This window comes from Oncorhynchus keta, chromosome 28 (assembly GCF_023373465.1).
Source record: "Oncorhynchus keta strain PuntledgeMale-10-30-2019 chromosome 28, Oket_V2, whole genome shotgun sequence".
Lineage (NCBI taxonomy): Eukaryota > Metazoa > Chordata > Actinopteri > Salmoniformes > Salmonidae > Oncorhynchus > Oncorhynchus keta.
Genome location: NC_068448.1, coordinates 72946013 through 72961354, shown reverse-complemented (window position 1 = coordinate 72961354; position 15342 = coordinate 72946013). Strand labels below are relative to the sequence as shown.

Sequence of the window (15342 nt, the reverse complement as noted above, 5' to 3'; positions counted from 1 at the left end):
GTCACACAATTTTTAACGCAAACACTCAAATATTTTAGATTACATTTTTTTAAACATTTAACTTGCACACTTCATTTGACTGTTGTGTTATAGTCTGTCATTGGCAACTGTCTTCAACCTTGTATTCTATACATGTTTGAGGGAATATTAAAGTTTTACTTCAAAGACAATCGATTTGAGAAGAATGGAAGTACAAGTACAGATTAAATAGAACAATGTACAATATATTTCGGAGCAGCAAGGTGGACTGGAATACTGTGCACAGGAACGCTGCAAGTGTGTTGTGTGAGTTCTGGACAGGATACGTTTCCATGTTAATATCCAACCTGTTTGTCTAAGGCTTAGTTTCAACCGCTAGCACCCCTACCACGAGCCCCCGGCACAATTTCCGTTAAGCACCATAAAACCGTGCAAGATGCTTAATAGGCAACGATACTGAAACGACTGGTTGCACTTTTTGGGGCATTGATATATCTCACCATTTAGTAAGGGTAATGCGCATGTAATGCGTCTTGCCAATAACAACACAACTGTATTATCATTATCATCATCAGTAGCTGTTGCATTTCAGATATTTAGATGTATTTCAGATGTTTACGTAATTAACAGTCCAATGCTAAAGAAATAATCTACTTCACAACATGACATGTCATAGAATGTGTTTAACTCATATTTCGTGCTTAATTCTTATATACCCAAACCTTGACGCATAACTTTATTCATTATCGTACAAGTAAGGCGTGATTAAACTATGCCTTATAGCTACGTAAATAAGAACAAAATGGTTTGAAGCACTATAAATAAGGTGTAAAACAATTTACACAAAATTAGCCAATATTATATTCCTTCCCTCATGTGCTTCAAATGTAACCAAGAAAATATATGAAGAGTCCTCTCACATAATGTTATGAACTCTGGAGTTATAGATTTTGTACTTACCCTATGTCTTTCGAGTGATGAAACAATCGTTATTCTCAAATGACGAGCTCCACATTAATAAATTGTGGTCTTGCGCCATCAAGCGCTAAGAGAAAGAAGAGCACTACAAAAAGCCAGAGTTTCAAATTCAACGGTATTTGAAACCAAATGTATTGTGTGCAAAGGACATTCCAGTAAGAAATAACACGCTCAAAGCCTACCAGCTCAGTGCAGAGCACTTCACTGCAATGATCATTTAGTTTAATGAAAGAGACAATAAAACTAAATTACCTTTATATCAAGAATACGCTTTAATTATTCCCTATACTCGACTTAAACATATATATTTTTTATGCACAATTTCGTCTCATCCTAAAACCCTTCAATAATGATTATACTCTCAGATTTGGCCCAATATTCCTATTTATGAATACCAGACATATACAATCTGAACACAGACATCGGCAGGTATATACATTAATTGATCTTCTTGCGCCATCTTTTGGCAGAAATTATACAATATAAAGACATTCCATTTACTGTACAATGAAAACAAAAACGATTTTCCACTTGGCTGTAGGGCCTACTGTAGTCGATTCACCAAGGCGCCGTTTCCCAGACCCTTGGTAGCGTTAAGATCAACGTTAGAGCCATCTTATGATGCATCTTTAGTCGTCGAGGTGTTTCCCAGAGCGTTAGTAACATGGCTTTTAAAAACCTTCCCACATCAATGAACAGTGCATCATTATAGGCTTCTTTCCTGCCTTACCTCACAAGATATCATTATAAAACAATGTATAAGTGTTTTGTGTTAATGGGCATTATCAATAGATGATACATGTTTCATTTGGGTAATGAATAGGATGAAATGTAGGCTGATATTTGAAATATGTATTGGTAACATTTTGTCAAGCTTAATTTTATAACAATGATTGCCTCGCCTGGTTCACCAACTACTTCTCTGATGGAGCTCAGTGTCTCAAATCGGAGGGCCTGTTGTATGGGCCTCTGGCAATCTCCATGGGGGTGCCACAGGGCTAAATTCTCGGACCGACTCTCTTCTCTGTATACATCAATGATGTCGCTCTTGCTACTGGTGAGTCTCTGATCCACCTCTACGCAGATGACACCATTCTGTATACTTCTGGGCCTTCTTTGGACACTGTGTCAACAACCCTCCAGACGAGCTTCAATGCCATACAACTCTCCTTCCGTGGCCTCCAACTGCTCTTAAATACAAGTAGAACTAAATGCATGCTCTTCAACCGATCGCTGCCTGCACCTGCCCGCCTGTCCAGCATCACTACTCCGGACGGTTCTGACTTAGAATATGTGGATAACTACAAATACCTAGGTGTCTGGTTAGACTGTAAACTCTCCTTCCAGACTCACATCAAACATCTCCAATCCAAAGTTAAATCTAGATTTGGCTTCCTATTTTGCAACAAAGCATCCTTCACTCATGCTGCCAAACATACCCTCGTAAAACTGACCATCCTACCGATCCTCGACTTCGGCAATGTCATTTACAAAATAGCCTCCAATACCCTACTCAAAAAAATGGATGCAGTCTATCACGGTGCCATCCGTTTTGTCACCAAAGCCCAATGACTGGAACGAACTACAAAAATCTCTGAAACTGGAAACACTTTTTGCCCTCACAGATACATAGCCCATCTATAATTTAACCCAAACAACTACCTCTTCCCCTACTGTATTTATTTATTTATTTAGCTCCTTTGCACCCCAGTATTTGTATTTCTACTTTGCACATTCTTCCACTGCAAATCTACCATTCCAGTGTTTAACTTGCCATATTGTCTTTACCTCGCCACCATGGTCTCTCTCTCTCTCTCTCTCTCTCTCTCTCTCTCTCTCTCTCTCTCTCTCTCTCTCTCTCTCTCTCTCTCTCTCTCTCTCTCTCTCTCTCTCTCTCTCTCTCTCTCTCTCTCTCTCTCTCTCTCTCTCTCTCTCTCTCTCTCTCTCTCCCTCTTTCCCTCTCTCCCTCTCTCTCTCTCTCTCTCTCTGACCTGTTCACTGGATGTGCTACCGTGTCCCGAACTTGCTCAATGATTGGCTATGAAAAGCCAACTGACATTTACTCCTGAGGTGCTGAGTTCAGGAGCCTGGTTCCTCCAGGATTCTTCCTAGATTCTGCCCTTTCTATGGAGTTTTTCCTAGCCACCGTGCTTCTACATCTTTACTGCTTGCTGTTTGGGATTTTAGGCTGGGTTTCTGTACAGCACTTTGTGACATCAGCTGATGTAAAAAGGGCTTTATAAATACATTTGATTGATAGATTTTGACAATTTGGTTGCGTAACAGCAGTTTTATCTAGTTATGTCACTGACAGTCACTCAATTAGACATGTCAGCTAGCCAGGTATTTAAACTTGGAGTAATCATAGCCGAATACCGACCGGACACGCAGGGCACATCTCAGGGGCTTTGACCCCCAGGGGGTCGCCATTGATTTTTGTTAGTAATTGTCCCTCAGATATCATAATAACATGGCATAAGTCATTACAAAATGTTTAGAACTGCAGGAAATGAGCTTTAAATTAGCTTTTCTCTACCCCATGGCAAAATAGGTAGGGGGGGGTCACTAAAATGTTTTGCTGTGAGGTGGGAGGTCCCCCAACCAAATATTACTTAGGGCCCCCAAACAATGAAGTAATAAATATCAGTATTACCATTTTTAAAAAGTAATGTAGAACAAAAACACGATAAATAGAAATAAGAATAACACAAGAAAGTAATATACAGGATCAGTTCCAGGGCCAGTGCCAATACAATATTTACTCTACCTGCACACGGTTTTCTCTACCTGTTGGTTTCAGAAACACTCACAAATTTTTCTGGTAAATAATGATGCATCTGGTACGATCAACGTTATGCTTTAGTTACATCGCAACTGGGAAACGAGAAACTGGGCATTTATTAAATATTCCACTTACTTAGGTAGGCCATATTAGCCATATTCTGTTTTGTCAGTATGCCTTGTGGTTACCATAGTGATCCATTCTGAACATATTGGACTAATAACCGAAAGGTTGCAAGTTCGAATCCCCGAGGTGACAAGGTACAAATCTGTCGTTCTACCCCTGAACAGGCAGTTCCTATGCCGTCATTGAAAATAAGAATTAGTTCTTTACTGACTAAAAATAAAAAAAAAATAAAAAAAATAAAAATAAAAAATATGTCTAAAACACCTCACAAACAGTCAAATTCAACTCATTATTAAGTGCATCATTTTCTGCGGATATGACTGTCTACATTAGGCCAATATTCTGAAAAGTAATTCATTACAATTAAATAAATAGGCTACGCGATGTACTGTATTTCATCGATTATTTACAGGCCTTTAAAATATTAGGTTTCCCCTTGTATATGTGCTTTGATTGGATGTTTTTATACATTTATTGTAGACACTTGAACAGAGCTTTTGTCAATTATTTTGACAGTGTCACTTCGTAAAACATTATAATTGGGGTACATGGGATATGAGGTCCAGAGTGTTCCAGACAAATTAGGTTATGCTGTCTGCCATGTGGAGAAAAACTTCACTTCCCGTGGGGTCTTTGGCAGCGCGTCATTGTTACGATACGCACTACGAAGCAGCGTTGAAGGATACGCCAAAAGGAGCAAGGTTGTACACAAGCTTGTGTTTTACTATTCATCCAAAGGTTTCCTAAACTTGACAATGTAGCCGTCTGCCTTGTAAATTAATGCCGATCGCACACATGGGCAACTCCATTGACTCAATGGGCACTGTTGTCTTAAACTGCTAGGTATGCTATGTTGCGCTCTGACTTGCAATTCTGTGGGATTGAATTACCGTCTAAAATGTTTCCCAACCGATACATTACAATGTACTGAAGAAAATCAAATATAATATATATTTTAAAAAGGGAAACATTGTAGCAACGTTGGGGCAATTAACTACAGTGTTCCACTGATGAATTTAGCTGGGACAGGCTACACTGTTACCAGAAGATAGTGACCCTCCCGTCACGCCTTTTTACCCTGAGCTGTACTGGGGTCATGGACGCAATCATGGTTACATTAAGACACGGTGGAGCCTGCATGAGATAGGAGTTGAAAAATGTACTTCGATGTACGGATGGGATATGCCACTGTACTCCAAAAATGTAATTTTATCCACACTGCTGCATATAGACGTTTTAAATACTTCAAAGTTTTCCAAGAAAACTGCACTTTGTTCTAATTTTAGCTAGCATTTAGCCACCGCAGTTGTTATGGAACATGGTGTTGAACAGCAAAGGAGCTGATTGGCTGACACTGCCATTACAAAACGGCGGAGGTGGCTACTGCTAGCAAGCATGAGGACAAAAGGGGAAGTTTTCCGAAAAACTAATCATTTTTTCAATCATCTCGATGGAACATTGTGCATAAAGGTCTAATTGAGTAGAGTACAGTGGTATATCCCACCATGATTGCGTTCCGTTCATAGTGCAGCTCAGGGTAAACAAGCATAACGGGAGGGTGGTGTCTTACGGCAAGCTACATTGTATCTAAGTGAACAGGGGTGTATCCATTATGTCTTGCAAGGGAAACCGTTGACCGTTTAAGAACCAAACCGAAGCAAACGAAATGGGGAGGAAACCTACCTGAATGTGTCCAATAGAAGCTCTTGTTTTTGTTTCAAAACATTTTCTGGATTAGTGGAAACCAAGACTGTTCTCAGGGCAGGTCTGCTGGTTCTGCCTAACATAAGTTACTTTCCCTAACAGGTTAGGTGAATGAAGGGTAAGATAATTAGTTTACGGTTAGGATAAGCTAAAATGGTCCCTGACGCGACTCGAACGTAGTTTTGTATATTTAGTGTATGTGGACGCCACTTCAAATTAGTGGATTAGGATATTTCAGACACAACCGTTGCTGACAGGTGTATAAAATCGGACACACAGCCGTGTGTAACCAATGTGAAATGGCTAGCTATTTAGCGGGGTGCGCGCTAATAGTGTTTCAATCGGTGACGTCACTCGCCCTGAGACCTTGAAGTAGTTGTTCCCCTTGCTCTGCAAGGGCCGTGACTTTTGTGGTGCGATGGGTAACGATGCTTCGTTGGTGTCAGTTGATGTGTGCAGAGGGTCCCTGGTTCGAGGCAAGGAAAGGGATGGAAGCTATACTGTTACACATGCAATATTCATAGACAAACACTGTCAGTAGAATGGCTTTACTGAAGAGCTCAGTGATTTTCAATGTGGCACCGTCATAGGATGCCACCTTTCCATCAAGTCAGTTCGTAAAATTTCTGCCCAACTAGAGCTGCCCCAGTCAATTGTAAGTACTCTTATTGTGAAGTAGTAGAAATGTTTAGGAGAAACAACGGCTCAGCCGCGAAGTGGTAGACCAAACAAGCTCACAGTACGGGACAGCAGAGTGCTGAAGTGCGTAGCACGTTAAAATCGTCTGTCCTCACCACGAGTTCCAAACTGCCTCTGGTAGCAATGTCAGCACAAGAACTGTTTGTCGGGAACTTCATGAAATGGGTTTCCATAGCTGAGCAGCCGCACACAAGATCACCATGTGCAATACCAAGCATCAGCTGGAGTGAACTCCATTGGACTCTGGAGTAATGAATCATGCTTCACCATCTTGCAGTTTGGGATGAATTTGAGATGAATTGGAACGCCGACTGCGAGCCAGGCCTAATCTCCCAACATCAGGGCCCGACCTTGCGACTGCTCTTGTGGCTGAATGGAAGGAAGTCCCCGCAGCAATGTTCCAAAATCTAGTGGAAAACTTTCCCAAAGGGGTGGAGGCTGTTATAGCAGCAAAGGGGGGACTGACTCCATATTAATCTAATTTTGGCATGAGATTATCGACAAGCAGGTGTCCACATACTTTTGGTAATGCATGGTATCTAGCCACAACCAGGTCTGCCCTGAGAACACTCTGGGTTTCCACTAATGCGACGTAACGTCTTGCAACAGAATCGGCGTAATCAATACACCTCAGTTTAGCGGTGAGCTACATTTTTGCAAAACAACAAACATGGCTATCTAACATATTTAACAGGCACATCTTGAGTTAATTAATGACTTGCTACATGTGTATCGTCGCCACATGCCCACTGCCAATTGTTCTGCAGTGGGTGTGGCAAATGGCGATTAGAAGCCTAACATTCTCTCTCTTTCCTTCGTTACATGTTCTAGAATGACTGATTGGGTTGGATATGGGTATGCAGCACTCATTGCATCCGGAGGAGTGATGGGCTATGTCAAAGCACGTACGTTTATTGTTGTGCCGTCATGTTAACTCAATTGAATAGAGTAAATTGTTTTTGTTTTTTCTAATGCATTGCATCATATGTCCAGTCTTGTGACAATGAACTGGTAACATGGTTTCCACTCTCCCCTGTACATCTTTTGGTGTCTCCAGGCAGTGTCCCCTCCTTGGCGGCAGGTCTCCTCTTCGGCAGCTTAGCTGGAGTTGGTGCCTACCAGATATCACAAGATCCTACAAATATTTGGGTGTCTCTAGGTTAGTAAACCTTTGGTGTTGTCCCTCACTGTTTTGTGAATGTATCTCTCTGTTAAAAGTACAGTTTCTGTCACATTTAGACACAAGTATGTATACATATGTCTCGTCGCCCAGATCTCTCTTGATCACTACTTACTGACTTCTAGCTACTCATGATGATTAGTTTTACAGTAGACCTACTGCATTGAGTCAATTCCCCCTGTATCACACAGTCACATCAGGAGCCCTGGCAGGTGTGATGGGAAAGAGATTCTATGGTTCCAGGAAGATGATGCCTGCTGGAATGATGGCAGCAGCAAGGTAGCCAATCAACTCCCTTCTTTTTGTTGTTGTTGTTTCAGGACTAGGAAATGTGTATGAGGATGATGCAGTATGAGATTACTTAACATGTTATTTTTGTCTCTACCTTGTGCAGTCTACTTATGGTGGGGAAGCTGGGTGTTGGAATGCTGCTGCAGAAGCCCCAGGAGTCATAATGCACTGAAATGAAGAGGACGTTCACAGACACCGATGTTAAAATCACTATCCTCTCGTGCTTTTCTACGGTCTTATATCGTTCACCAAGAATATCAGTCAGATATGTGAATGTTATTTTGGAAAAATGTATAATTGAACACTGATTTATGAAATAACAAGGACTGTCACGTGTTTTTGTTCATATTGTTACGCAGATTTGTCATTATTTTACAAGAGGTAAATGAACCATGAAGTTGCGTATAAGGTTTATAAGATGGCCAGTGTTTGTTTATTTACCTTTTTATATAAGTGTAGACTGCCATCATACATAATATAACTGAAGTCAATGCTTCTTTAGCCACTGATTCAGTAAATTACTACTCGGGATATATGAGCGATAAACCTTTACAATTTACAGTTTTAGGAAGAACTTCCTAATAAAATCTCATTTGAGTTTAGTCATTTAAACATAATAGAAACAATTTACATTATAAAAATCTAGAATACAAAATGTAAAAAAAAATCTAATATTATCATAAACTAATTGCATGAAGCATGCCAGATTTTACATTTAAGTCATTTAGCAGACGCTCTTATCCAGAGCGACTTACAAATTGGTGCATTCACCTTATGACATCCAGTGGAACAGCCACTTTACAATAGTGCATCTAAATCTTTTTAAGGGGGGTGAGAAGGATTACTCATCCTATCCTAGGTATTCCTTAAAGAGGTGGGGTTTCAGGTGTCTCCGGAAGGTGGTGATTGACTCCGCTGTCCTGGCGTCGTGAGGGAGTTTGTTCCACCATTGGGAGGCCAGAGCAGCGAACAGTTTTGACTGGGCTGAGCGGGAACTGTACTTCCTCAGTGGTAGGGAGGCGAGCAGGCCAGAGGTGGATGAACGCAGTGCCCTTGTTTGGGTGTAGGGCCTGATCAGAGCCTGGAGGTACTGAGGTGCCGTTCCCCTCACAGCTCCGTAGGCAAGCACCATGGTCTTGTAGCGGATGCAAGCTTCAACTGGAAGCCAGTGGAGAGAGCGGAGGAGCGGGGTGACGTGAGAGAACTTGGGAAGGTTGAACACCAGACGGGCTGCGGCGTTCTGGATGAGTTGTAGGGTTTAATGGCACAGGCAGGGAGCCCAGCCAACAGCGAGTTGCAGTAATCCAGGCGGGAGATGACAAGTGCCTGGATTAGGACCTGCGCCGCTTCCTGTGTGAGGCAGGGTCGTACTCTGCGGATGTTGTAGAGCATGAACCTACAGGAACGGGCCACCGCCTTGATGTTAGTTGAGAACGACAGGGTGTTGTCCAGGATCACGCCAAGGTTCTTAGCGCTCTGGGAGGAGGACACAATGGAGTTGTCAACCGTGATGGCGAGATCATGGAACGGGCAGTCCTTCCCCGGGAGGAAGAGCAGCTCCGTCTTGCCGAGGTTCAGCTTGAGGTGGTGATCCGTCATCCACACTGATATGTCTGCCAGACATGCAGAGATGCGATTCGCCACCTGGTCATCAGAAGGGGGAAAGGAGAAGATTAATTGTGTGTCGTCTGCATAGCAATGATAGGAGAGACCATGTGAGGTTATGACAGAGCCAAGTGACTTGGTGTATAGCGAGAATAGGAGAGGGCCTAGAACAGAGCCCTGGGGGACACCAGTGGTGAGGAGACAGATTCTCGCCACACCACCTGGTAGGAGCGACCTGTCAGGTAGGACGCAATCTAAGCGTGGGCCGCGCCGGAGATGCCCAACTCGGAGAGGGTGGAGAGGAGGATCTGATGGTTCACAGTATCGAAGGCAGCCGATAGGTCTAGAAGGATGAGAGCAGAGGAGAGAGAGTTAGCTTTAGCAGTGCGGAGCGCCTCCGTGATGCAGAGAAGAGCAGTCTCAGTTGAATGACTAGTCTTGAAACCTGACTGATTTGGATCAAGAAGGTCATTCTGAGAGAGATAGCGGTAGAGCTGGCCAAGGACGGCACGTTCAAGAGTTTTGGAGAGAAAAGAAAGGAGGGATACTGGTCTGTAGTTGTTGACATCGGAGGGATCGAGTGTAGGTTTTTTCAGAAGGGGTGCAACTCCCGCTCTCTTGAAGACGGAAGGGACGTAGCCAGCGGTCAGGGATGAGTTGATGAGCGAGGTGAGGTAAGGGAGAAGGTCTCCGGAAATGGTCTGGAGAAGAGAGGAGGGGATAGGGTCAAGCGGGCAGGTTGTTGGGCGGCCGGCGTCACAAGACGCGAGATTTCATCTGGAGAGAGAGGGGAGAAAGAGGTCAGAGCACAGGGTAGGGCAGTGTGAGCAGAACCAGCGGTGTCGTTTGACTTAGCAAACGAGGATCGGATGTCGTCGACCTTCTTTTCAAAATGGTTGACGAAGTCATCTGCAGAGAGGGAGGAGGGGAGGGGGAGGAGGATTCAGGAGGGAGGAGAAGGTGGCAAAGAGCTTCCTAGGGTTAGAGGCAGATGCTTGGAATTTAGAGTGGTAGAAAGTGGCTTTAGCAGCAGAGACAGAGGAGGAAAATGTAGAGAGGAGGGAGTGAAAGGATGCCAGGTCCGCAGGGAGGCGAGTTTTCCTCCATTTCCGCTCGGCTGCCCGGAGCCCAGATGTCGGCATCCAACGGGTTTCAGGATGCGATTGTCTATGAGGGATACTTTACAGCAGTGTTTCTTAAATTATTGGTCGGACCCAAAATGGGCCCCGGGCATGTGAGAGGTGAGTCGTAAAATGATGAGAATACATCTATAATTACACATTTATTTCTTCTTAATTTGGTTCGTTGGAGGACAATTTGAGTCATGGGAGGATTGACAATTTCTTGGGTCTTGAGCTGAAAAACATTTGTATTTTATTTTTAAGAACCCCTGTTTTAGAGCAAACGCATCAGCCTGTCAATCAGCAATTACAATAGATGGTCCCGGTACTCTTCTGGTGAAGTTAGAGGGATCTGTCCTCCTGGCATATGTCTTGTTCATATACATCACCCAAATGATGCCAGTATAAAAACATGTACAGAAATGTCTCTTTGTTGGAATAATACATTGGAGGCCTTTCAGAAGTACATGCACGGAGGGCAGTGAAGTTCAGAGCTACAAAACAGTTTCCTTCTTAGTGCATATCAGACTGTGGCTAAACCTGCAGGTTGGGTTTATAGCTTCTCTTGGTGCACTAGCGATTTCCCTTCCGTACTTGGGTGCCAAGTCTACCCTACCATGGACTGGTGTGCAAGTGGACCTCTAGTCTGGTTGCTAGAGGTTTCCCACACAGCTGAGTAGCTCTGTCCTTTTCATTTGGGGCCTGTCTGCCTTCCATCATAATCTGAAAAGAAAAAAGATCTGAGCGATCCATGTGCTGAATGTACTATACCATAGTTACAGGACCCCTTCTATAGGGACAATTGTCTGGACACAGATTCAGCCTAGTCCAGGACTGAAAAAACATGCACATTGGGGAATTTCTGTTGCAAGTGCTTTTTGGTCCAGGACTCGACTTAATCAGTATCCTGGGAAATTTGCCCCTAGTGTGTTCTTTCCAGCCTCAAAGTAACTGAGACAGACATCCATGGTAGAACATCCACTCACTTTCATTGAATCAAAATGGCTCTCTTTAATGTCATGTAGAGGAATGTTAATGTTCGGAAAGTATTCAGACCCTGGACTTTTTCCACATTTTATTACGTTACAGCCTTATTCTAAAATGTATTTCATCTTTAATCCCTCAACTTACACACTACCCCATAATGACAAAGCACATTTTTGCTAATACATTAAAAAGTCAAAAACATAAATACCTTATTTACGTAAGTATTCAGACACTTTACTATGAGACTCAAAATTTAGCTCAAGTGCATCCTGTTTCCATTGATCATCCTTGATGCTTGTACAACTTGTTTGGAGTCCACCTGTGGTAAATTCAATTGATTGGACATGACTTGGAAAGGCACACACCTTTCTATATAAGGTCCCACAGTTGACAGTGCATGTCAGAGCAAAAACCAAGCCATGAGGTCGAAGGAATTGTCCGTAAGAGCTCAGAAACAGGATTGTGTCAAGGCACAGCTCTGGGGAAAGGTGTATAAAATCCATAGACAGACTTTGAACGTGGCGCCTTCATAGGATATCACCTTTCCAACAAGTCAGTTCGTCAAGTTTATGCCCTGCTTGATATGCCCCGGTCAACTATAAGTGCTGTTATTGTGAAGTGGAAACGTCCAGAAGCAACAACGGCTCAGCCGCAAAGTGTTGGGCCACACAAGCTCACAGAATGGGACATTTCATAGGTCAAGAGTCCAGTCATGTCCGAATCCAAATAGATACACATGTCTCTTTGAGTTAGATTTGTGAGGGATACTGTGTTATAATGTTACAATTGACATATAACTTACTGTTTGTTGGTGGGTCTAATGGAGGGGCTGTTGGGGGGGATCGACTCGAGGGGCTGTTGGGGCGCATGGTGGAGGGGCTGTTGGGGGGATCGACTCGAGGAGCTGTTGGGGCGCATGGTGGAGGGGCTGTTGGGGGCCTGGTGGAGGGGCTGTTGGGGGGATCGACTTGAGGGGCTGTTGGGGCGCATGGTGGAGGGGCTTTTGGGGGATCTACTGGAGGGTCTGTTGGGGGCCTGGTGGAGGGGCTGTAAGGGGGATCGACTCGAGGGGCTGTTGGGGGGCTGTTGAGTGTCTGCTGGGGGCTTTGGGGTGATTGATTGATTCTAATGTAGTGGAATCTACACACAACAAGTATAGAATAAGGACTTTAGACCACTTTTGAGGAAAATGAACTTTGAACAAACCATCCATCCCTTTAAATCGCAAGACAAATAGAGTGAACCAACCCTTTAAAATGCACCATATGGGGTTGTGCCACATATGATAATTCACAAAAAGCCTAAATATTTGTCAGTGTTTACAGACAATAGCCAACTATGAATGATGGGTAATGGTAACGACCTCCTGTTCCTCCAGTTGTCCTTGGTGTTGTCACAGGAGAGAGTCAAGTGGTTCTTATGGGAGACCTACCATGTTAATGAATAAATGATTGGCTTTGTAATATCTGAAAATGTCTGTTTCTGATCGCTGACTCAGGGATGAACTTGTTTCTGCAAATGAAGAATTCATAGAATTGTCTGTATATGAAACTTCTAATTAATCTGGGTTGTGTTAGTAGGGCAATGCAACAGTTTTTTTGTTAATGTTTTGCAACAGAAGCATTTCTTATAGTCCCTCCCTGTTTCAGTCCATTTACTTCCATTTTGTTGCCTAATGAACACACCACCTGCAGTTTCCCACTCTTAAATACATGACTTGGCAAGGAAATGGGTGTATGCTATAAGCTGTTATAACTGGCACTCTAGTACAACATAACGCCTCCTCCGGGTATCCTTCAATGGCTCTCTCCCCGGCAATACAACACTGCGAAGTCCTTTCACCGTTACCATGTCTATCACTTTGCATAGTAACGAAGAGCTAACAGACGCCCCCTGGAAGGTTGCAAGTTCAAACCCCGAGCTGACAAGGTACATATCTGTCGTTCTGCCCCTGAACAGGCAGTTAACCCACTGTTCCTAGGCCGTCATTGAAAATAAGAATTTGTTCTTAAATTTGTTAAATAAAGGTAAAATAAAAATAAAAAAATCTCCAAGCTGTTTACTTATTCAGTAAACTCAGGTTGCCTGACGACAACATCCATGTTTTCCACGGGTTTCAGTTCCATTTCCAGTTTTTCCTTTCAGTGCTACAGGTTCTGCATGTGAACCAGTGGTGTGACTTCTGGGTCTATTTGTATGTGATGAACTCCAGGAACACATCCAGGTCCTGTGTATACATCTTTATATTCACCGTAAATGTCAGTCTCTGTCCTTTGTTCAAGCTTGAATATTCTCTGTATTAAGACCATTTATAGACCATCTGATCTTCCAAGTATTGCAGGTGTATCTTATTTAATCACTTGAAATTCCTGTTAAAACACTTTCTCTTTGTACTGAAATTGGAGTGTTTTCTTGTCTTTTGGCTCTATCTGGTGGCCGGAATATGTCCCTAGCTTGCAGGTGAATTTTGCATGGAATCTGCCACTAACTTTTCCTTTCAGCGTTTTCAATTCTCTCAAGGACAAGATGTTACACTCAGCTCCTGTATCCAGATTAGCAGTAAGTTTGTGGTTGTTTATTTTCAGTGTTTCTCTCCATTGCTCTTTCTCATGTTTTTTTTCTCATTGATGTTCACTAGCTGAGATACACATTGTGTTTCACTTAAATTGTCCCAATGAACATGTCCTCATTTCCTGCTGTCATCTCCCTGTCAATGCAGTGAATTACTTTGCATATATTACAGTACGCTGGACACTTTTTTGGTTCATGTTTTTACCCACAACGTGACCATTCTACCTGCAACCTAATATAATAATAATAATAATATATGCCATTTAGCAGACGCTTTTATCCAAAGCGACTTACAGTCATGTGTGCATACATTCTACCTCTCTTTTACTAGCTGTGCACGGTCGTTGTCTAGTTTTGTGTTTTCCTTTGCTTATGCACCTTGTGAATGGGTACCTCGACTTCATAATGAAGCATTTTCAGTTGGCTCTGGCGCACTTCACTAGCACGGAAAATGTCTATTGCTCTAGCTAGCAGGAGATCTGGTTCTCAGAGTAATCTGCTTCGCACTTGGTCATTTGTGATTCCACACACAATTCTGTCACGTATCAGTCAGTGACTCCTTAAGTTGTTGAAACTCAGTCTTTCGTTATATTTTTTTAGATCACATAAGCAACAATTGACTCTGTCCTTGCACTCTCGTAAAAAAAAAACTCAAATCAAATTTTATTTGTCACATACACATGGTTAGCAGATGTTAATGCGAGTGTAACGAAATGCTTGTGCTTCTAGTTCCGACAATGCAGTAATAACCAACAAGTAATCTAACTAACAATTCTAAAACTACTACCTTATAGACACAAGTGTAAGGGGATAAGAATATGTACATAAAGATATATGAGTGAGTGATGGTACAGAGCGGCATAGGCAAGATACAGTAGATGGTATCGAGTACAGTATATACATATGAGATGAGTATGTAAACAAAGTGGCATAGTTAAAGTGGCTAGTGATACATGTATTACATAAAGATGCAGTAGATGATATAGAGTACAGTATATACATATACATATGAGATGAATAATGTAGGGTATGTAAACATTATATTAGGTAGCATTGTTTAAAGTGGCTAGTGATATATTTTACATAATTTCCCATCAATTGCCATTATTAAAGTGGCTGGAGTTGAGTCAGTGTGTTGGCAGCAGCCACTCAATGTTAGTGGTGGCTGTTTAACAGTCTGATGGCCTTGAGATAGAAGCTGTTTTTCTCTCGGTCCCAGCTTTGATGCACCTGTACTGCCCTCGCCTTCTGGATGATAGCGAGGTGAACAGACAGTGGCTCGGGTGGTTGATGTCCTTGATGATCTTTATGGCCTTCCT

General features: G+C 42.7%; 1 protein-coding gene across 2 annotated transcripts; it reads left to right on the top strand.

The window, feature by feature from the left end:
* The first annotated feature begins 4414 nt into the window (after nucleotides 1-4414).
* LOC118361782 (transmembrane protein 14C-like) lies at nucleotides 4415-8062 on the top strand. Of its 2 annotated transcripts, none has more exons than XM_035741997.2 (5): nucleotides 4415-4566; nucleotides 7100-7173; nucleotides 7326-7427; nucleotides 7640-7727; nucleotides 7843-8062. In XM_035741997.2, exons 1-5 carry the CDS (start codon nucleotides 4454-4456, stop codon nucleotides 7901-7903), a joined length of 438 nt encoding a protein of 145 aa, XP_035597890.1. In that variant the 5' UTR covers nucleotides 4415-4453; the 3' UTR covers nucleotides 7904-8062. The 2 variants fall into 2 exon arrangements, with proteins under 2 accessions (XP_035597890.1, XP_035597891.1); XM_035741998.2 differs by lacking the exon at nucleotides 4415-4566 and adding an exon at nucleotides 4616-4708.
* Nucleotides 8063-15342: the final 7280 nt, after the last annotated feature.

Coding starts and splice junctions, on each gene's coding strand:
- LOC118361782 (XM_035741997.2), top strand. CDS start 4,454: ATGCTGTCTGCCATGTGGAGAAAAACTTCACTTCCCGTGGGGTCTTTG. Junction 4,567..7,099: donor GATACGCCAAAAGGAGCAAG/GTTGTACACAAG, acceptor TACATGTTCTAG/AATGACTGATTGGGTTGGAT. Junction 7,728..7,842: donor GGAATGATGGCAGCAGCAAG/GTAGCCAATCAA, acceptor TACCTTGTGCAG/TCTACTTATGGTGGGGAAGC.